The 23012-nt window shown below is 38.2% G+C and overlaps 1 protein-coding gene across 1 annotated transcript in view; it reads left to right on the forward strand.

The window, feature by feature from the left end:
• The window catches only part of LOC124241658 (dynein regulatory complex protein 8), a 122332-nt gene that overhangs the window by 48226 nt on the left and 51094 nt on the right, over positions 1–23012 (forward strand). The window contains exon 2 of the mRNA XM_046665589.1: positions 10766–10850. Within this exon, the coding sequence (XP_046521545.1) occupies positions 10766–10850 (85 nt within the window). The remainder of the gene's footprint in view (positions 1–10765; positions 10851–23012) is intronic.

Here is a 23012-nt window from a genome sequence, read left to right on the forward strand (position 1 = left end):
AAGAACAGATGGGCAATGTAAACCAAGGCATGTAATTCTAGGAAAGAATTAAAAAGAAATGCTAGAGACCAAAAACACTGTAACAGAAATGAAGAATAATTTTAATGGGCTTACTAGAAGACAGGGTACAGCTGAGGAAAGAATCTCTGAGCTTGAGGATGTATCAATAAGAACTTTGAAAACTGAAAAGCAGAGAGAACAATGACTGAAAAAAAAAAAAGCAGAACAAACTATCCAAGGATTGTGGGAAAATTACAAAAGGTGTAGCTTACATGTAATGGGAATACCAAAAGGAAAAGAGAGAAAGGAACAGAAGAAATATGTGAAACAGTATGACTAAGAACTTCACTAAATTAATGTCAGCCATCAAACCACAGATCCTGGGGGGTTGGCCCCGTGGCCAAGTGGTTAAGTTCGCACGCTCTGCTGCAGGTGGCCCAGTGTTTTGTTGGTTTGAATCCTGGGCACGGACATGGCACTGCTCATCAAACCACGCTGAGGCAGCGTCCCACATGCCACAACTAGAAGGACCCACAATGAAGAATATACAACTATGTACTGGGGGCTTTGGGGAGAAAAAGGAAAAAATAAAAAATAAAAAAAACTTTAAAAAACAAAAACAAAAAATACCCCACAGATCCTGGAAGCTCAAAGAACACCAAGCAGGATAAATTCCAAAAAAACTACATGTAGGAATATGATTTTCAAACTATGAAAAATCAAAGATAAAAAAAAAATCCTAAAAGAAGCCAGAGAGGAAAAACACCTCACCTATAGAGGAACAAAGATAATTACATCTGGCTTCTCCTCAGAAACCATGCAAGCAAGAAGAGGATGGGCTGTAGTGTTTAAAGTGTTCAGAGAAAAAAACGCACCAACCTAGAATTTTTTTATCCTGGGAAATTATCCTTCAAATAAATGAAGGAGAAATAAAGGCTTTCTCAGACAAAAAGTTGAAAGAATTTGTTTCCAGCAGAGATCTGCCCTGCAAAAAATGTTAAAAGAAGTTCTTTAGAGGCAAGGAAAATGGTGTAGGTCAGAAACTAGGATCTACTTAAAGAAAGAAAGAGCATCAAAGAAAGAACAAGTGAAGGCAAAATAAAAATTTTATTTATTTATTTATTTATTTTGGTGAGGAAGATTCTCCCTGAGCTAACATCTGTGCCAATCTTCCTCTTTTTTTTCTTTTCTGTATGTGGGTCACCACCACAGCATGGCTAATGAGTGGAGTAGGTCTAGACCCAGGATCCGAACCTGCAAACCTGGACCACTGACATGGAATATGCGGAACTCCAACCACTCAGCCACAGGGCCAGCCCCCAAAATTTTATTTTATTTTATTTATTCTTAACTGATCTAACAGATACAGTTTGTTCAAACCGATAATAGCAACAATGTATTCAATTATGTATGCTTATTATATATCTTATGTGTATATATATGTATGCTTATATGTAAATGAAATGAATGATAGCAGTGATACAGGGATGGGAGGGAGGAATTAGGGTTATTTTGTTATTATAAGGTATTTATAGTACTTGTGAAATGGTATAGTATTATTTGAAAGTGAACTTAGATTAGTTGTAAATGTATATTGCAAACTCTGAGGCAACTAGTGAAAAAAGAAGTATAACCAACTGGTAAGAAAGGAGAGAACATGGAATCATACAAAATGCTCAACTGAAACAACAAAAGGCAGAAAAAGAGTGGAAGACAAAAATAAGAACAAAGAACAAGGGCAACTAATAGAAAATAGTAACCAATATGGTAGATATTAATCCAGCCATATGAATAATCACTTGAAGCAATGGTCTAAATTCACCAGTTAAAAGACAGAGATTGTCAGAGTGGATCAAAAAACAAGACCAAAGTATATGTTGTCTCTAAGAGACCCACTTTAAATATAAAGACACATATAGATTAAAAGTAAATGGATGGAGAAAAAATGTACATTTGGTAACACTAATCAAAAGAAATTGAGAGTAGCCATGTTAATGTCAGACAGAACAGACTTCAGAACAATGAAAGTTATCAGGAATAAAGAAGGCCAGTACATTAATTATAAAGGGATCGGTTCTCCAAGAAGACATAACCATGCTTAACAGGTATGTGCCTAAAAACAGAGCATCAAACTACATGAGGTAAAAACTAGTAGAACTGCAAAGAGAAATAGATGAATCCACTATTCATCACCCCTGAACACCAATCTATCAGAAATTGACAGATCCAGTAGGCAGATAATTGGTAAGGATATATTTGAACGCACAACACCATTAATCAACTGGGTGCAGTCAACATCTGTAAACTATATCATTCAACAACAGCAGAATACACACTCGTCTCAAGCTCACACTGAACATACACCAAGATAGACCATTCTGGGCTATAAAACACACCTTAAATTTAAAAGAACAGAAATCAAAAAATGTCTGCTCAGACCACAATGGAATTAAACTAGAAGTCAATAACAGAAATGTAAGTGGGAAATCCCTAAATACTTGGAGATTGAACAACACACTTTTAAATAACACATGGATCAAAAAAGGAATCTCAAGACAAATTTAAAATTATTTTGAACTAAATGAAAATAAATACACAGTTTATCAAAATTTGTGAGATGCAGTGAAAACAGTACTTAGAGGAAAACATACAGCATTGAATGCATATATTAGAAAAGAAGGAAGATCTAAAAATCAATCATCTAAGTTTCTACGTTAGGAAACTAGAAAAAGAAGAGCAAATTAAATCCAAAGTAAGAAGAGGAGAAGAAATAGTAAGAATTAAAGCAGAAATCAATGAAATAAAAAACAGGAAATCAATAGAGAAAATCAGTGAAACCAAATACTATTTCTTTGAAAAGATCAATAAAATAAATAAGCCTCTAGTCAGGCTAATTTTTTAAAAAAGAGAGGACACAAATTACTAATATCAGAAATGAAAGAGGAGACATCACTACAGATCCCATGGAAATTAAAAAGATCATAAAGGAATACTGTGAACAACTTTATGCCTACAAATTTGATAACTTAGATGAAATGGACCAATTCCTTGAAAGACCCAAGCTGCCAAAACTCACACAAGAAGAAATAGACATTCTGAATGAGCCTATCTCTATTAAAGAAATAGAATCAATAATAACCTTCCAAAACAGAAAACACCAGGCCTAGATGGGTTCACTGGTGAATTCTACCAAACATTTAAGTAAGAAATACCAATTCTTTACAATCTCTTTTAAAGAATAGAAGCAAAGGGAATACTTCCTAACTCATTTTAGAAGGCCAGCATTACCCTAATACAAAAACTAGACAAGAACAGAAGAGAAGAAAATTACAGACCAATAATCTCTCATGAACATAAATGCAGAAATCCTCAACAAAATATTAGAAAATTGAATCCAGCAGTGTATAAAAAGAATTATATACCACAATCAAGTGGGATTTATCCCAGGTATGCAAGACTGGTTCAACATTTGGAAATCAATTAGTGTAATTCATCACATCAATAGGATAAAAATAAAAATGAAATGATTATATCAATAGATGCAGAAAAGACATTGGACAAAATCCAACACATATTTGTGATAAAAACTCTCAGTAAACTAGGAATAGAAGGGAACTTCCTCCACTTGATAAAAAATATCTACAAAATCCTACCACTAATGTCATACTTAATGGTGAGAAACTCAAAGCTTTCCCATGAAGATCAGGAACAAGGCAAGGATGTCCCCTCTTACCACTTCTTTTCAACAAGGTACAGTAAGTACTGATTGCTATGGTCTGAATGTTTGTGTCCCCCCAACATTCATATGTTGAAATCCTAACCCCCAAAGATGATGATATTGGGACATGGGGCCTTTGGCAAGTGATTAGGTCATGAGGGTGGAGCTCTCATGAATGGGATTAGTGCTCTTGTAAAAGAGATCCCACAGAGGTCCCTCACCCCTTCTACCATGTGAAGATGCAATGAAAAGTCTGTAACTTGGAGGAAAGCTCTCACCAGACTGTGCTGGCACCCTGATCTCAGACTTGTAGCCTCCAGAACTGTGAGAAATAAATTTCTGTTGTTCATAAACTACCCAATCTGTGGTATTATGTTATTGCAGCCTGAACAGACTAAGACAACTAGCTAGTGCAATAAGACAAGAAAAGGAAATAAAAGGTCTACAGATTGTGAAGGAAGAAATAAAATGAATTGCCTTTACAAAAATGTTAATGTATTATTGAGATTCTTCTGAAAGATTATTTGCAGTAAGCAATTGGCATATTTTATTTTTAATTTTTCAATAACTTTTTTGTTTGTTTAAAACATACTATTTATTAGAATAAGAAACATTTACTTACATATATCTTCCCTATGAGTGTAAGAATTATAATATCTTGCCTTTCTTTTTTTATAACAGCCTTATTGAGATATAATTCACATACCTACAGTTCACTCTTTTGAAGTGTACAATTCAGTCGTTTTTAGTATATTCACAGATATATGCAGCCATCACTATTGTAAATTTTAGAACAATTTTATTAGAATGATTCTTTATCTTTTAACTTTCTTTTCATTCTTAGAATTTTTTAAAATAATTTTAACCATTTTTGAGCGTACAATTCAGTGACATTAAGTACAGTAAGTGCAATCATACAATATTTGTCCTTCTGTATGTGGCTTATTTCCCTTAGCATAATGTGTGCAAGGTTCATCATGTTGTAGCATGTGTCAGAATTTCATTCCTATTGAAGGCTGAATAATATTCCACTGTGTGTATATTCCACATTTTGTTTATGCATCCATCGATGTATTGGCATTTGGGTTGTTTCCACCTTTCAGCTATTGTGAATAATGCTGCTGTGAACATTGATCTAGAAATATCTGCTTGAGTCCCTGTTTTAAATTCTCTTAGGTGAATACCTAGAAGTGGAATTACTGGGTTGTATGGTAATTCAATTTTTAATTTTTTTAGGAACTGCCATGATGTTTTCCACAGTGGCTCTACCATATTTCATTTCCACTAGCAATGCACAAGGGTTCCAGTTTTTTCACATCCTCACCAACACTTGTTTTTTTTCCATTTTTATAATAATATCCTAATGGGTGTGAGGTGATATCTCATTGTGGTTTGGATTTGCATTTCCCTAGTGACACTGAGTATCTTTTCACGTGCTTAGTAGCCATTTGTATAACTTCTTTCCAGAAATGTCTATTCAAGTCCTTTGCATATTTTTAAATTGGTTTTTTTGTTGTTGTTCAGTTCTAAGTGTTCTCTATATTCTAGATATTAATCCCTTATCAGATAAATGCTTTGCAAATATTTTCTCCCATTCTGTTGTTGTCTTTTCACTCTCTTGATGGCATCCTTTGATTCACAAAAGTTTTAATTTTGATGATACCCAGTATATGTATTTTTTTGCTTGTTGCCTATGCTTTTGCTAACAGATCCAAGAAATCATTGCCAAATTTGGTGCCATAAAGATTTTTTTCCTATGTTTTCTTCTAAAAGTTTTATAGTTTTAGCTCTTTTATTTAGGTCTTTGATCATTTTGAGTTGATTTTTGTATATGGTGTGAGGCAAGGTTTCAACTTCATTCTTTTATATGTGGATATCCAGTTTTTCCCAGCATTATTTATTGAAAAGATTGTCTTTTCCCCATTCAGTTTTCTTGGTATCCTTGTCAAAAATCAACTGACCGTGTATGTGAGGGTTTATTTCTGTGCTTTCTCTTCTATTCCATCAGTCATTACTTCTGTCTTTATGCCAGTACAACAGTGTTTTGATTACTGTAGCTTTGTAGTAAGTTTTGAAGCCAGGAAATGTGAGTTCTTCAACTTTGCTCTCTTTCAAGATTGTTTTGGCTATTCTGGATCCTTTGAGATTCCATATGAATTTTAGGGTGGATCTCCTATTTCTGCAAAAAACACATTGGGAATCCTGATAATGATTGCATTGAATCTCTAGCTTGCTTTAGGTAGTGTATTAGTTTGCCAGGACTGCTGTAACAAAGTACCATAAACCACATGGCTTAAACAACAGGAATTTATTGTCTCATATTCTGGAGGCTGGAAGTTTGACATCAAAGTGTTGGCAGGATTGGTTCCTTCCTGAGGGCTGTGAAGGAGAATCTGTTCCATGCTCCTCTCCTAGCTTACGCTGAGTCGCTGGCCATTTGTGGTGTTCCTTGGCTTCCACTGCATCGCTCTGATCTCTGCATTCGTCTCCACGTGGTATGTATCTGTCTTTCTGTCCAAATTTCCCCTTTTTATCAGGACACGAGTCATATAGGGTTAGGGGCCCAGCCTACTCCAGTATGATCCCGTCTTAACCTATTAATTACAACTGCAAAGATCCTATTCCAAATAAGGTCACATTCTGAGGTTAGGACTTCAACATATGGATTTGGGAGGAGGCACAACTCAAACTATGGTAGCTAGTACTGTCATTCTAACAAAATTAAGTCTTCCAGTCCATGAATATGGGACATCTTTCCACTTATTTGTGTCCTCTTTAATTTTTTTAAATTTTTTTCAGCAATGTTTTGTAGTTTTTAGTTCACAGGTTTTTTGCCTCATTGGTTAAGTTTATTCCTAAGTGTTTTATTCTTCTTGATGCTATCATAAATGGATTTTTTTTAATTTCCTTTTCAGACTTTTCATTGTTATTGTATAGCAATGCAATTTTTCTGATTTTTTTGTGTTGATTTTGTATCCTGTAGCTTTGCTGAATTTGTTTATTAGCTCTAACAGGTTTTTTGTGGAATGTTATGGTTTTCTACACATATGATGTCATCTGTGAACAGAGATTATTTTACTTCTTCCTTTCCTATTTGGATGTATTTAACCTCTTTTTCTTGCCCACATCCTCTGGCTAGACCATTGAGTACTAGGTTGAATAGAAGTGGCAAAAGAAGTCATCCTTGTCTTGTTCCTGATCTTAAGGGAAAAGCTTTGTCTTTCACTATTGAATATGATGTTAGCTGTGGGTTTTTCAAATATGGACCTTATCATGTTGAGGAAGTTTCCTTCTATTCCTAATTTTCTGAATATTATTATCATGAAAGGGCGTTGGATTTTGTCAAATACTTTTTCTACATCAGTTGTGATACCCAGGTGTTTTTTTCCCTTTATTCTGTTAATATGGTGTATAACTTTGATTTTTGTATGTTGAACCAATCTTGAATTCCTGGAATAGATCCCACTTGGTCATGATGTGTAATCATTGTAATATGTTACTGAATGTTAACCAATATATTTTGAGGTCTCTCATTTTGTTATACTACCTTAATTCTTCTCTTTCCAATTTCTTACTGAACAGATAATTCTCTTGTTATACAGATTGTTCTATAACATAAAAAAATAAGCACCGTCTAGTTTCATTATATGACAGAAATAACAATAACTCTGATAATAATCCCCAACAAAACATCAAAGAGGGACATTACGGATTGTCCCTATCCATATGAGATATGGATTATCTCATATCCAATCGTTAACTATTTAGTAAGAATTTATCGAGTTTTTAGTATGTTTCAGGCACTGTCAAAGTTATTCTCAAGGTGTTTGCAAGTACAGAAGGGGAGATAAATAAGTAAACTGCTTACTATAATACAGTTTGATATAAATTATGATAGAGACGTCCATGGATGTTCCATGATTACATAGGAGGGTACTTACCTCAAAAAGATGATGAGGGTATCTTTCAAAAGATCTGTTACTCTTAAACTGCCTTGAATGATGAGTAGGAGTTAGCCAGGAAAAAGGAGAGGAGTACTCCATACAGAAGGACTATCAGTCACAGTGACACTGAAAAAGCATAATTGGGAAACTACAAAGATTTCCAAGTTGGAGGATCTGTATAGGGTGAGTGTTAAGAAATGATATTTTTGAGATAGGTAGGGGCCCAGTTCATAGAGGGGTTTGTTTTGTAATGTTAAGAAATCTGAATTTTTTTAAGACCTTGAGAACCATTGAAGGATTTTAAAAACTGGAGTGTCACATGATCAAGTTTTCATTTTAGAAAGATTATCCAAGCAAAGTGTGGACTGTGTTTGGAAGGGTGGAATGGGAAGGGAATGAAAGGAGACCAGAGGCCCAAAGACAGGAAGTGACAATATTAATTCAGGCCAAAAATGATGAGGGTCTAAAATTAACAGTGACGATGGAAATAGAAGGAAAGAGACAGATTTGAGAAGTCTTTAATAAGTAGAATCAGAAGGTGTTGATGATCAAATAGAACTGTGAGGATGAGTTGTTGGAAACTGAATTAGTTGGGATGATAAATTTGGAGGAAGTGATCAGAGAATCAGTAGAATACAGCAATGAAAAAGAATAGTAGGCATATATCCTGAAGGAACGAAGCTTAATGGAGTAATGGTTTTTAACATGAGAGTGAAACAAGGAAGCTATCAGACAAATCTGGACTGTAGGACTCTTTCTAAGACATCACGTAGTGTTGTCCGTTCAAAAAGCTAATTTCATGGGGGGAGAGGAGGTTAGGGAAGGATGGAGGACTGTTTTAGTTTAAAAGAGACCAAAAAGTGTAAACACCAAATGTAGTACATAAACTTTGGTTAGCGTCAAGGTTGAAAATATAACTATAAAAGACATTATGATCACATCTATGGTCACAGTTGGAGAAATTTGAATATTGATATTAGATGATCTAATTAGGTCAATTTTGTTAAGTTTTAAGGATGTCATAATTATATTTGGGTCATGTAAGAGAATGTCTTTATTTTTAGGAGATGCCTGCTGAACAATAGTTCAACAATAGGGATGAAGTTTCATAATGTCTGCAATTTACTTAGAGACAGAGACAGAGGGAGGAAGCAAAAAATGGTGATATTATTGGGGCCAGCCCAGTGGCGTAGAGGTTAAGTTCACATTCTCTGCTTCAAACTGGGGTTTGCAGGTTCAGATCACAGCGTGAACCTAGCACCGCTCATCAGGCCACTGTGTGGCGGCGTCCCACATAAAACAGAGGAAGATCGGCACAGACGTTAGCTTAGGGCCAATCTTCCTCACACACACACTCCTTGATCTTGGGCCAGTTGCTTAATTTCACTGAGCTTCAATTTCTTTTTTTCTAAAAATAGGATTCTTACCCCTCTGGTTTCAATGTAGATACAGTACCCGACACAGAACCTGGTACATGGTGTTCATTCAGTAAGCTTTTGTTGAGTAAATGAATGGTAGTTATTAAATGCTATACATAAAAGGTTGTGTATGAAGAAAATTTGGAGGAAAATACAGCAAAATGATTATTGGTTCTATTAGGGTAAAGGGAATGTGAGTAGTTAAAATTTTTCCCATTTTCTACAATTTGATGGTATTATATTTATAATTAAAATAATTATCTAAACTCATGTTTACTTTCCCTTTCTGAGTGTCCTGTTTTACTTACTATTTGAAAAACAAATTTTGAGACTTGATTGCATTTTTTTCCTTTATTCTTCCACTCAGCCGAATACGTTGGACTCAACCTCACTCCCTTTCTTTCTCTCTACACCTAACATCAAACCTATCAGCAAAGGCTCTGCCCCTTAGAATACATGCAGACTCCTGTTGTTTCTCCCCACCCCACCACTGCCATCCAGTCTGAGACACCATCAGTCTCTCACCCAGAATACTGTGCAGCCTCCCAGCTGGGCTGTCTGCCTCCACCCTGGCCCTTTCCAGGTATTGCTAACATAACAACAGCCAAAGAGAATATAAGGCAGACCACATCCCTTCACTGCTTAGAATCTTCCAGTGGTTTCTCAGTTCCTTCAAAGTAAAAGACAACATGCTTCAAGCAGCTACAGAGGCCTTAGAGAATCCAATCTCCACCCCAAACACACCTTTCTGACCTTATTTCCTACGTTCTGCTGTTGCAGTTCTCTCTGCCTAAACCCTCTCTGCAGATATTCACCAGGCTGGCGCTGCCCTCCTTCAGGTCTGTGCAGGCATCACCGTGTCACTGAGGCAGACCTTCCCAGACCGCCATGGCTTCCCGTTCTCCCCACCCACACCCCCAGCACTCCTCCTGTCCCTTCCGTGATCTATTTTTTCCAGCACCGTTTGACTTACCATATATTTTATCAGCATGTATAAGCTTATACATCTCCTCCGATAAAAACAGCTCCATAGAGGCAGAGATTTTTGTCTATTTCATTCCTTCCAATAACCTCAGCACCTAGAAGTGCATCTAGCTCAGAGTACGTACACAGTAAATACTTATTGAATAAATGACTTTAATTGTTTGATATAATTAGGTCTTAGTTTGAAAGCTCTTTGAGGGAGTGTCACACGGTACTTTTGTATGCCTCTGGCCACCGTCAGTCCCCCTCAAGCGCAGAGGCCCTTCCGCAGCAGCGGGCACACTAGTGAGCTGCAGTCAGCGTCTGTGGCACTGGATTCCCTCTGCCTCTCAGGCCCTGGCTCCACCCAAACTGCTTGGAGGGAAGGAGGCCCACGCTGGCAATGTTCTTGACCTTGATCTGGTGGTGGCTCCAGGCCTATATGCATATGTAAAAACTCATGGAGCTGTGTACTTCAGATTGGTGCACCTTTGGTACTATATTGGATGTGCATTATGCCCCAGTAAAAAAGGTAAGGAAAATGAGTCTGTTCCACTTTCGATATTGCCAGAGGAAGTTCAAATGCTGTCTGATACATTAAGGAGTTAGGAGAGAGTGCTGCATGTTCTTCCTTATTAAGAATTTCCAGCTGAGTTATTGAAATTTTTCTTTTGAATTAGAAATTGAAGTAAAATAATTTTTATTTACTTTGTCTTTTGCAGAGATAGCAGTAGCAGAATTTCACAAAAAAATCAAAGAGGCTTTTGAAGTTTTTGACCATGAGTCGAATAATACAGTGGATGTGAGGTTTGGAAATGTTTTCTTTGTTCTAATTCTAAATTACTGATATAACTCATAAAATAGAAGAGGGCTCTTTTCTTTTTATATTCCTTGGGTTTATTATGCTATTTAAAGTATTTCTTTTCCTGTGCCCCGTAAAAGGTCTTTGCTAACTATTGCCTCATATCAATACTATTTCTTCTTTTTTTTTTAAAGATTGGCACCTGAGCAAACAATTGTTGCCAATCTTTCTTTTTTCTTCTTCTCCCCAAAGGCCCCCAGTACATAGTTGTATATTCTAGTTGTGGGTCCTTCTAGTTATGGCATGTGGGACCCCACCTCAGCGTGGCCTGACTCACGGTGCCATGTCCGCGCCCAGGATCCAAACTGGCCAAACCCCAGGCTGCTGAAGCGGAGCGCCAAACTTAACCACTCAGCCATGGGGCCAGCCCCAAGTTTCTTATTCTTTGTAGTCTGGTGAAGCGAATATATCCACATTGCCTTTTCCAACCTATGACTGTAAATTCTGTGAGTGAGATGAACTCTACTGTAGCTTGAGTACTAGACACAGAGTTGGCACTCAGTAAGTATCTGTCGAGTGGATGAATAGAATTTGCCTTTAAAATAAATAGGTATGTATTGTCAAGCTGTGAATGGGATATTCAAAGAAAGATTAATAATGCTTAAACAGTGATACACTCCCCAAGTAAAATAACAAAAAAAGAACCAAAACAAAAGAACATAAAAAGATGAAAGAAAGACATGGATACTGGTAGATCTAGTATAGGAGACAAGGAATAGTTTGAGCCCGGAAAAAAAAAAAAAAGGCAAAAGGTAGAGGAGACTATACGAGTGTTGTTGAAGAACAAAAATGCAGCTGAGTAAATATAAAGACCTAATTGGCTTTGTTCAGTGATTCATTAGTTGGGCAGCATCCCTTGCAGCAAATAGGTAGGAGCGCCAAGGAGCTGTACAAAATGGAAGGTGTTTATAGGCAGAAAAAGAGGGTGGGACAAAGAAGTAGAAAGAGGGCTTATTTCAGGCAAGGTTACCTTCCCTGAGGAGAAGGGAGGGGTCTATGAGGCAGATCACCTCTCTAGCGTTGACCAGGAAATTCAAGACCAGTGGTTTAAAATTTCTCTCCTGGGAGCGGCTGAAACCGCAGTTTGGTTAACTATTAAGTCTTAGTGGGCCTTAGCACCAGGGACTCCATTTTGGGCCTGTTATTTCAGTATAATAGAAGTTGTGGGGTCCATGCCACGTACCTCAAAGAAAGGCAGTACAACCATTCTTCCAGGAGGCCAAGCTAATGAAAATTTAGTGGGATCACAATCTCAAGACAAAGAACCTAGTACACAGAGGCCAGCAAAGCAGTGGGAAGTGATTTAAAAATGGTCCTGGGAAGGAGCTGTCGATGCTGTTACACCAGCACCATCACTTCCAGTGCCAGTCGAGGGACTGAGTGCTTTAAACCTGAGCTAAACTGGGTGAACAATATGGGGCTTTGTTTTATTTATTTATGACAAATTGTAACCATATGTATTCTTTAGTTTCTCACACCTGAAGGTACAAGATGTGATTGCAGGAAAGAAGGCTGATAAGTGCAATCAGTTTCATTAAGTAATACCTGAAGAAGTTTTTTGTTTTTTGGGTTTTTTTCATGAGGAAGATTAGCCCTGGGCTAACATCTGTTGCCAGTCTTCTTCTATTTTTTATGTGGGACACTGCCACAGCATGGCTTGATGAGCAGTGTGTAGGTCCACGCCTGGGATCTCAACCCCTGAACCCTGGGCCACTGAAGTAGAGCGCATGAACTTAACCACTGTGCCACCAGGCCAGCCCTGAAGTTTTATTTTATACCTTGACTATGTTTATGGGCCTTCCTGCAGCAGATAAGGTGGAGAATGGAGCTGAGTCCCAGCAGTGCAACTGTAGTTGGCCTAGTGGGAGCCTTGGCTTAGCCACTGCCAAGGAAGTGTGAGCGTGCTGTGTGGGGCTGTAGCACTCTGCCGCCCCATGTGCCTCTGGCTGCAGCACATGCTTTGTGAACGGGACCCCATGGAGCACCATACCTTAGTGTGAGTGTCCTAGCAGAAAGTGACTGGGTGGGACTGTGGGGCTGGGAGAGGGTTCAGGAGGGGAAGGCAGCATGAGGCTCTTCCTGGAATCTGAATGACTAAACAACGTGTGAACTACCTCAGACCTCTCCCTGAAGCTGAAGGGCTCTCCTGGGCAGGGGAGAGGGATTGTTAGAGAAGTCAGGCAGGCAGAGGAAAGCCCGGGATAGCTTCCTGCGCGAGAAGGGGGCGGACAGTTACTCAAGCATGCTGTCTGACAAGCTCCCTGTGGAGGGGGCTGGGGGCTTCACGTAAGTTGCCTCGTTTTCGTCTTTTTATTTGTGTGGTCAGGGTTGGCATCTCCGGTTTTGGAGACAAGGAGAAGGCAGACAGTTTGCTCAAGGTCGCATCAGGGTCTTTCTAATTCCAGGACTTGCCTTTTGCTGTGCAGTGTCGCCCCTCCACCCTCCCTCCACCCCAGCCCTTCACGGGACGTCATGGCCTGCCTCCTGCCTTTAGGCCTCCTGACAGTAGCAGTGAAAAGAAAATCTCCTAAATCCTTCAGAGCAGTGAGGGCAGGCCTTTTTTTGGTTAAAGGGCTAATTCAGGAAACATAAACATGTTTATGAGATGTATCTTTTTCAAAATTAAAATAATTTTACTGAATCCCTGAGGGAAAGTTTATATTCTTACAACTTAAATTGTCTACTTTATTAAATAAAGAGGGTTACTAAGAAAATGGGCATTGTTTTTATCACTAAACTATTAATGCTAAGTTTATTTGAGTAGTAGTGACGTGGATGAATGCAGCTCTCTAATGTTTACTCCTTCCGTTGATTTGTATAGCATTTTAAAGTTTATGATGAGTGTTCTCATGCTCCGGGTATCTTTACCATCCCCTCTTTATCGGACGGAGAAGCAGAATGACTTGCCCAAGATCACACAGTGGGCAGCAGAGAGGGAACTTGATTAGTCTCTTCTGTCTGGGGCAGCCATGCAGCAGCCTGGAGGAGGTTCTGGGGACGCAGTGATGAGCAAGGGCTGGTCCTGCCTCTCCTGGCCTCTGCAGGCTCTCTGTTTGTAAAACAGTTAATCCAGCTGGAATTTATTTTGGCATGTGATTAAAAGTGGAGGTCCAAACAGACGTTTTTCCCCCAAATTATTAAACTGTTGTCACTGAAAATAACCCATAACCAATCTATAAATGAAAATTTGGGAGAGTTTATTCTGAGCTAAAATCTGAGGACCATGGCCCGGGCCTTTCTTCCTGAAGGAAGAAAGGGCACCGAAGAAGTGGGGTGCATAGAGTGGTTATATACCCCCAAACAGGATGTTTCACATATGATTGAAATATCCCTTTTACAATAGTCATGAGACTGCTCTGTCGGCACAGCGATTGATGGAAACAGCACATAGGTCTGCTGTCTGGTGGACACAGCAGGGTGGCAGATTTGTTGTCTTGAGCCGGGTGGTCACAGGTGAGCTGGGTGGTCAAAGGTGAGCACAGCAATCAGTTCCTAGCCTAAGGAAAGATGCTTATCCCTAAGGAAATGCAAATGGGGGGGGGAAGTTGCACCTTTATCTTAAGGGCATTTGTTCTTGCCATAGTAAATGTTTAAAGCTGATATACAATGTGTGCTCAATGGCCACGGTCAAGCCCTTTTTGGAAAAAAACAAAGTCAGGTTGAATTAGGTTTATACCAAATGGCTTCCTCATATACTCCAATATATCCTATTGCTTGCCATTTCTATTTGTCACTGTTTATTGTATTTACTTCTTGAATTGTTAGACCTACTTTATAATATACTGCATTTTTGATAATTGGGTCTAATTTGGGCTATATATTCTGATATATTGCTTTGCCTCTTAATCTTATACTAGGTCAACATATATTAATTGCTATCAGTTTAAAATATGCTTTAATATCTGATAGAACTAGTCTCTTTACTACTCCTCTTCTTAAACTTTTAAATTAAGAATTGAAAAAAATAGACGTGGAAAAAACCTAAGTGTCCATTGATGGAAGAATGCATAAAGAAGTTGTGGTGCATGATGAGGATTTTAGGATGGTTACTTTTAAAAACTGCAGATGAGAAGAGGCTCCAAGGAGTGGAATTTGCTTGCCCTTTGATGAGAGACGTTTGCATTTGTGAAGGAAGTCTCCATCTGTGGGGAGAGTCTCCCTCTCTGCACCAGGAGGAAAGTGGGATGGCCTTATCTCTGGAAACTCTTAAGGAGGAAGGCAAGGACTTAAGTTGTTTGCTGTCTGGCAACCTCATGTAACTGACCCCTCCCCAACATCCTCCTTTGTCTTTAGCTGAAGATAATATTTAAGCAGTGGCTTCTGCCATTTACTTAATCCGGTTTGATTCTTATCTAAAAGTTATAGGACCACCCAATAACCAGACCCTACTGGCACTGATACCATTTTAACAACTCTTTTTACATATTCTTTCCTTTGTCTCGTAAAGAGATAACTCACATACCTATGCCTTAAATTTAGCCCTACTCTCAACTCATGTTTGCAGCAGCAGCAGCTCCTCCTGCCCGTGGGTCCTGTCCCCATGCTATTCCACACTATTCTCTGAATAAAAGAGCACTACTGCCAGACCTTGAGAGTCCAAGAAATCTTTCTTTCAACTCCTGGGCTCACTGCGACCCTGCATCAGTACATATATATACAACGGAATATCCTTCAGCCATAAAAATGAGGAAATCCCACCATTTACAACAACATGGATGACATTATTCTAAGTGAAATAAGTCAGACAAAGACGAATACTATATGATCTTACTTATATGTGGAATCTAAAAAAAAGCGAAAAACCAAAACTCATAGAAAAAGAGATCAGATGTCTGGTTACCAGAAGCAGAGGGTGGGGGGAGGGGGAATTTGAGGCAGGAGGTCAAAAGGCACAAACTTCCAGCTCTAAGGTAGATAAGTCCTGGGGATGCGATGCACAATGTGATGACTCTGGCAACACTGCCAGATGCTATATCGGAAACTGGTTAGGAGAGTGAATCCTAAGAGTTCTCATCACAAGGAGAATTTTTTTTTTCTTATTTCTTTTCTTCTTTCTTTTCTTTTTATTATATCCATATGAGATGATGGATGTTAGCTGAACCTACTGTGGTAATCATTTCACAGTATATGTAAATCAAACCATCATGCTATACCCCTTAAACTCATACAGTGATGTATGTCAATTATTTCTCAGTAACACTGGAAAAAGAAAGAATTGAAGGCAGTGTTCTGTATAAAGAGTGGTGTAAAAGAGGGTCTGAATGGAGGGAGAGCTCCGGAGACACATACGATGGATGGCTCGGTTGGGCAAGGAGGAGCTGTTCCTGGAGAGGCGTCCAGGGCATCTGGCTCTTCCTTCTCCGATGTGCTTTCCTCCTCAGCAGGGATGTGGCGCCGTCTCCCTGGAGGGCAGACCTGGGCCCCCTTAGAGGTGAGTGCTGGCTACTCGCCCTTCCCCTGACCTTTGCTTTGCACGGCTTGAAAGGCTTAATTTGAGATTTTATCACACGAGATAGAGGTGGGTTGAGTGTTGTGACTGCCAGGCAGCCAGCAGGTTTTCATCACTCTGTAAAACACTGTGAAATGGGCCCCTGCCGTCTGCCCTGCCGAGGGGCAGCCCCGGGGTCTGGAATCAGACTTGCTGGGCTCCATCCCTCGCTTTGTGACTATGAGTAACTTAGTTATTCTCTCTGTGCCTCCGTGGTCACATTCGCCCCCTAGGATTGGTGTAAGTAGTTCTCCCGGTGGTTTGGAGACCCCTGTGTGTCCCAGGACCCTTTCAGGTGTTTGGGAGGTCAAAACTATTTCCATAATAAATCTAAGACAGTATTTGCTCTTTGCATGCTCATTTTTCCACAGGTGTATATAGGAGTTTTCAGAAGCAACGTGGCAAGTGCTACTGCAGCAGACTGAGCGCAGAGCCGGCTGTGAGGGTCCGGCTGTCTTCTGTTTAGCCAGACACTAAAGAGATCTGTCAACATGTGAAACAGTGCCATTCTTCTAATTAAATTTGTTTTTTATTTTAGAAAATATTTTTCATAAAAATTGTTATTTATGTAAACATATAATGGACTTTATTGTTACTTCTAAGTGAACTAAGAAATAAGTATTTTTTAAATTTGAGGTTTAATTTCTAATATGGTAAATATAAATAGATATAACTCACATAAACAAAAGCTCTTTGAGGGGGCTCAATAATTTTTAAGAGTGTGAAAGGGGTTCTAAGACCAAAAAGTTTGGGAACCACTGTTGTCAGTGGACATTTTTAAAGCTCTTAGAACAATATCATCTCAGAACAAATTAACTTGGGATTTAAAGCTTGGAATAACATTAGGTATTATTATTATTCCACTTTATATTTTTGAAGTAAATAATTTAGACTTGTTTTTCCTCTATTAAATCTGGATTAACAGTATTACATTATACATAACAAAACTCTTATAAGAACTTTTTATTTATTTCTGTGCATTCTATTTTGATCTTTTAAGTTCTGAAGCAGTTCATTTTCCTTGTTAAATAGTTTTTGAAAGTTGGCACCTTGAAAAACATTGAGGTAGGTTTTCAATATCATTAATTAGGGGCATTTTTATTTTGCCTCACACAAAACATAGAACATAACACATTTTGACTTATATACATTTTCCTGCTCTGTGTTCAGATTTCAATCAATAAGATTGATTGAAAACTAAGTTCTGAATAGATAATATACACACATGGGATAAAATTCTAAAGGTACAAAGAATATACAGTGACAGGTAAATCTGTTCACCTCTGACTCTGGCTGTCCAGTTCCCTTTTCTAAAGGCAAGATTTGTTTCTCTAGTTCTTCCAGAGGTCGTCCATGAAAATACAAGTGTGTGTGTATTTTTTATTGTGATAAATCTTTATAACATAAAATTTAATATCTTAACCATTTCGAAGTATTTATTTGCCTCAGTCGCATTAAGTACATGCATATCATGGCCATCCATTCCAGAACTCTTCATCTTCCTAAACTGAAACCCTGTACCGTTTAAACGATAACTCTCCATTCCTCCTCCCCCTGACTCCTGGCAACCACCGTTCTACTTTCTACCTCCCTGAGTTTGACTACTCTAGGTACCTCATATAAGTGGAATCATACAATATTTGTCCTTTTGGGTCTGGCTTATTTCACTTAGAATAATGTCTTCAAGGTTCATCCTGTTGTAGCATGGATCAGGATTTCATTCCTTTTTAAGGCTGAATAATATTCCATGGTGTGTGTGTATATACCACATTTTGTTTTTCCGTCTGTCTGTCCATGAGCATTTGGGTTGTGTCCACCTTTTGGCTATTTGAATAATGGTGCTGTGAACATTGATGTATAGATATCTGTTTAAGTCCCTGCTTTTAGTTCTTTTGGGTGTATACCCAGAAGTGGAATTGCTAGATGATGTGGTAGTTCTGTGTTTAATTTTTTGAGAAATCACTGTACTGTTTTCCACAGCAGCTGCACCGTTTTACATTATGACCAGCAAAGACGTGTTCCAATTTCTCCACATCCTTGCCAACACTTGTTATTTTCTATTTTTTTAAATACTCATCCTAATGGGTGTAACGTGGTTTAATTTGCATTACCCTAACGACTAATGGTGTTCAGCATATTTTCCTGTGCTTATTTGCCATTTGTATATCTTCTTTGGTGAAGTGTCTATTCATATCCTTTGCCCATTTTTTATTTTTAAAGATTGGCACCTGAGCTAACATCTGTTGCCAATCTTCTCTCTCTTTTTCCTTCTTCTTCCCCCCAAAGCCCCCCAGTACATAGTTGTATATTCTAGTTGTAGGTCCTTCTGGTTGTGCTATGTGGAATGCCACCTCAGTATGGCCTGATGAGTGGTGCCATGTCTGTGCCCAGGATCTGAACCAGCGAAACCCTGGGCTACTGAAGTGAAGCATGCGAACTCAACCACTCAGGCATGGGGCCGGCCCCTCATTTGCCCACTTTTTAATTGGATTGTTTATTTTTTTGATGTTGAGCTGTAGGATGTATGTGTATTTTTAACGTAAGTGAGAGACTCTATCAATCATTCTGCACTTTGCTTTTTTCACTTATCAATACATCTTTGTGATAATTCTTTATTAGTACGTAAAGAGCTTCCTCATTTCATTTTGTGAATGAACCATAGTATATTGAATTAATCTCCCATCAATAGATATTTAGGTTATTTCCAGGATTTTGCTGTAATAGTCTATGTTGCAGAGAATATTTTAATATTCATGTTATTTTGCAAAAGTAAGAATTTTTCTCTAGAATAAATTCTTGGAAATAGGTGAAAGTGCATGAATATTTTTGGTAAGTATTGCTATCTTGACAATATATTCTCTCAATTATATGAACATGCCTGTTTCCCTACTTTCTCTTAAACAAAGTTTAATTATCAAACGTTAGGATTTTTGCCAATCTGATGTGTAAAAATAGAGTGTTAATTTTCTTTTTTTTTTAAAGATTGGCACTTGAGCTAACAACTGTTGCCAATCTTCTTTTCCTTTTTTTGTTTTTCTTTTCCTGCTTTTTTTTCCTCCCCAAATCCGCCCAGCACATAGTTGTGTATTTTTAGTTGTAAGTCCCTCTAGTTGTGGCATGTGGGACGCTGTCTCAACATGGCCTGATGAGCAGTGCCATGTCCGCGCCCAGGATCCGAACCAGCAAAACCCTGGGCTGCGGGAAGCGGAGTGCGCAAACTCAACCACTCGGCCACGGGGCCGGCCCCTGAGTGTTAATTTTCATTTCTCTAATTGTGGCTGTCTTTTTACATGTCTAAAAGTGATTTGTATTTCCTTCTGTTTGAACTGACAGTTCATGACCTTTCCCTATTTTTTCCATTGAATTATGTATCTTTTATGTATTAAAGATCTTAGCCTTAGTCTGTGAAATGTATGCCTTCTGTCTTTTTACTATTTTTACTTTCTGTCATTCAGACATTTAAAAAAAAATTAGTCAAATTACACACCTTCTGAGTATGGACTTAATTTTTGGAAACAAACAAAAGTGATTAGAGTAGTTCTAATAGAATAAATTTAAGTTACCCCAAATAAAGCTAGTGTGGTAAAAAATAAAGATCACATCCCACAAGGAATGCCTCTAAAGTAAAGAAGCTAATTTTTCCATGTAGCTGATAAATTTAATTTGAAAGTCACTCAAATCTCATTCACAAAAAAATCTACCTTTTGTAATCAGTGTTTCATTTTTGACCCTAACAGAATAAAAGGACACTCAAAGTCAGTGGCATCAGTTGCTGGCTCTCTCGTTGATTTTTTATGTGCCACCCTCTTTTCATTTTCCTTGTTTATTAAGTTGAAATAACAATACCTACACCACTTAAGCCACACGAGTATTAAGAGTATCAAATGAAAACATATGAACGAATTTTAAAAAGTATATAAGGTCAGATCAACATATATTTTTAAACACTCCATTTTAATCAATTCCAGAACAGATTGCTACTCAAGGATTTGGTGATCTAGGATGCTGTAGGGTCCAGCCCCGGAATGAAGGTGCTGGTCTTTCCCCTTTCCCTGACCACCCCTGTCTGTGCCGGTCCCAGGCTTCAGTGCCTCTGCGGAGTGACCTGATCGTTGGTGTTCCAGACTATTCCGTGCCTGCTTTGTGTTCACCTCACCTCCAGGGGATTCTCCCTCACATTTCCCTGTTGTCTCTAGTCTCCAGGCGAATGTTCAGCGCTGCAGCGGCCCAGGCGTCGTCTTGCTGGGCGGGGAGTCGCTCTCACCTCTTCCGCCCCGCTCAGCATGAGTCCCCAGGGCACGCCCAGCGTTCATCTGTTCACGGATCAGGAGACTTGAGTTTCTTAAGCAATTGGCAGGAACCTTGAGTGTATTAGGTCTTGTCTAAACTTCGGTAAAAGTTAGGCAAGAAGAACCTTTTTGTAATGGATTAGAGGTAACTCTTCCTAAGAGGACTTCAGGTGCCAGAAATGTTACATCTACTTCACATTTAATACTATTTTAAGGAGAAGTTCATACAACATTTTACAGTTCATCTGTATCAGGTAGTAAAAGTGTGAGTGCTGTGGAGAAATTGCACGCACAGGTTCCCCCAACAATGATTATCTGAGAAAGCTTGAAGCCACTCAGAGAGCTTTTGACGAACCACATAAGCAAATGGGTCTGCATTTGTGGATGGAAAAACAGAAAAGAGGCGTGGGATTGTTGGATCCACAGAGCCCGTGATAGGGCGCGATCCATAAAAACTGGAGTTTATTCATACAATGATAGTTCACACATATGAATGAAATAAATAATGAACTAAAGACTGTGTGTAACTTGGATAAATTTCAAAAACAATATGGAGTTTAAAAAATTACAAAAAAGCAAACTATGATACCACATATGTAACTTTTAAGCATACAAAATGATAGTGTTTATTGTTTATGATAAAAAGACATGCATGGGAACAATGAATGCTGTCCTCAGAACAGTGGCTGCCTCTGAAGACAAGGGAGAAGGGGTGGAGCGTGGGGCTTTAGCTGGTGCTGACGTGTTTCATTATTAGGAAAAAAGTCTGAAGCAAATGTGGCAAAATGTTAACATCTGTTAAATCTTGGTATTGAATATATGGCTATCTGTTACATTTTTTTCTATACTTTTCTCTGAAATCTTTCACAATTACACATAAAAACAAATATTTTTTAAAGAGTGGTTTATACCTTTTTTCACCATGTCACTTTCTAGTTGCTTTGTAAAAAATTGGTTTTCTTGTAATAGCCCTTTTAATAATTAAAGAATCACTTAAATAAAGTTTTGAAAAGTCATCCCAAATCCTTCCTCCTGAAATAACAGCTGTTGCTGTTAGAGAACTATCATTCTGGAGCTCTTTGTATCCATGTGCAATAGCATAAATGGATAGAAGGAGGGGGAGTTAACGAGAAAGGAAGAAGGAGGAAAAGGAAGGAAGGAAAAGGAAAGAAACGATGGAAGCAAAGTCTCTAACCTGCCCTCTCCGGGGCAGGGGCCTGTCTGTTTTGCTCACGGCTGCATTTCAGCACCTGGACCTGTGCTCAGCACCAGGCAGGTGCCCAGTAAATATTTATTAAATGAATGAAAGAAGAGACTATCCTATCAAGATAACATCACAATAACCATGCTTTTTATAAATAAAAAGTATTAATTTTAGTTTTACTTGAATGTAACAAAAGAAAAAGATTAATTTAAATTGAAGACGTTGTGGAATCTCAAACGTTTGTTGGCCATGAGAGACATTATTTATTTTAAATTCAGAAAAGATGAGAAAAACATTGAGTGGTTGTAGTTATTGTGTGTGGTTTTTAAAATGCCTATTTCAAAAATAGAGTGTCAGCTGTCTCCTTGCTGTAGAAGAAGAGGACATGAGTGCTTTTAAAATTCCTTCCACTTTTTCTCCTTCAATCCCCTAATTTATCTTAGGTATATTATTTTTACACTGACAGGGTAGAATGTTTATACTTTGTTTAGCATTCATGCAACTTTTTAGTATATTTTTCCTATATTTGAATGCAATTACTGTTAACCACCATTTCTCCCTCCATCCTTAAATTCTTTATTTTGATTTATTTCTGTTGTCTGGATTCTCTTGTCAATTTTATTTTCATTAAGTGCTCATGGATATTTTTCCCTGAGTTCTTTTATATTTAAAATGTTTGCTTTGTATTTGAATACTTTGTACTTGAATAACATCTTACAAATTTTTACTATCATTTTTAACGGCTGCAAGTTATTCCAGTGTATGACCATACCATAATTTAACATATCTCCTAATTTTGGCAATTTGAGGGGTTTATAATATGATGCTACTATTGTGTCAGGGCTAAAATTATTAATGTGGAATTGTTGAAAGGCTTTATCCCTTTCCTTGACTGCCAAAAAATTCAATCCTATAGTCCCAAGTTCTTTTCTCTTACCTTTTCCTAAAGAGGAAGATTTTTTTTCGTTGTTGGGAGATAGAGTACCTCAAGCTACATGATTAAATTCTGAGAGTAGGTTGGTGGGGGGATAAATAAGAAACTGTGATGGTCTGAATGTATGTGTCACCCCCCACATTTCCTATGTTGAAACCCTAACTCCCGTATGATGGTATTAGGAGGGTGGGG

The sequence above is a fragment of the Equus quagga genome, chromosome 7 (assembly GCF_021613505.1).
Source record: "Equus quagga isolate Etosha38 chromosome 7, UCLA_HA_Equagga_1.0, whole genome shotgun sequence".
In the NCBI taxonomy this organism is placed as follows: Eukaryota; Metazoa; Chordata; class Mammalia; order Perissodactyla; family Equidae; genus Equus; species Equus quagga.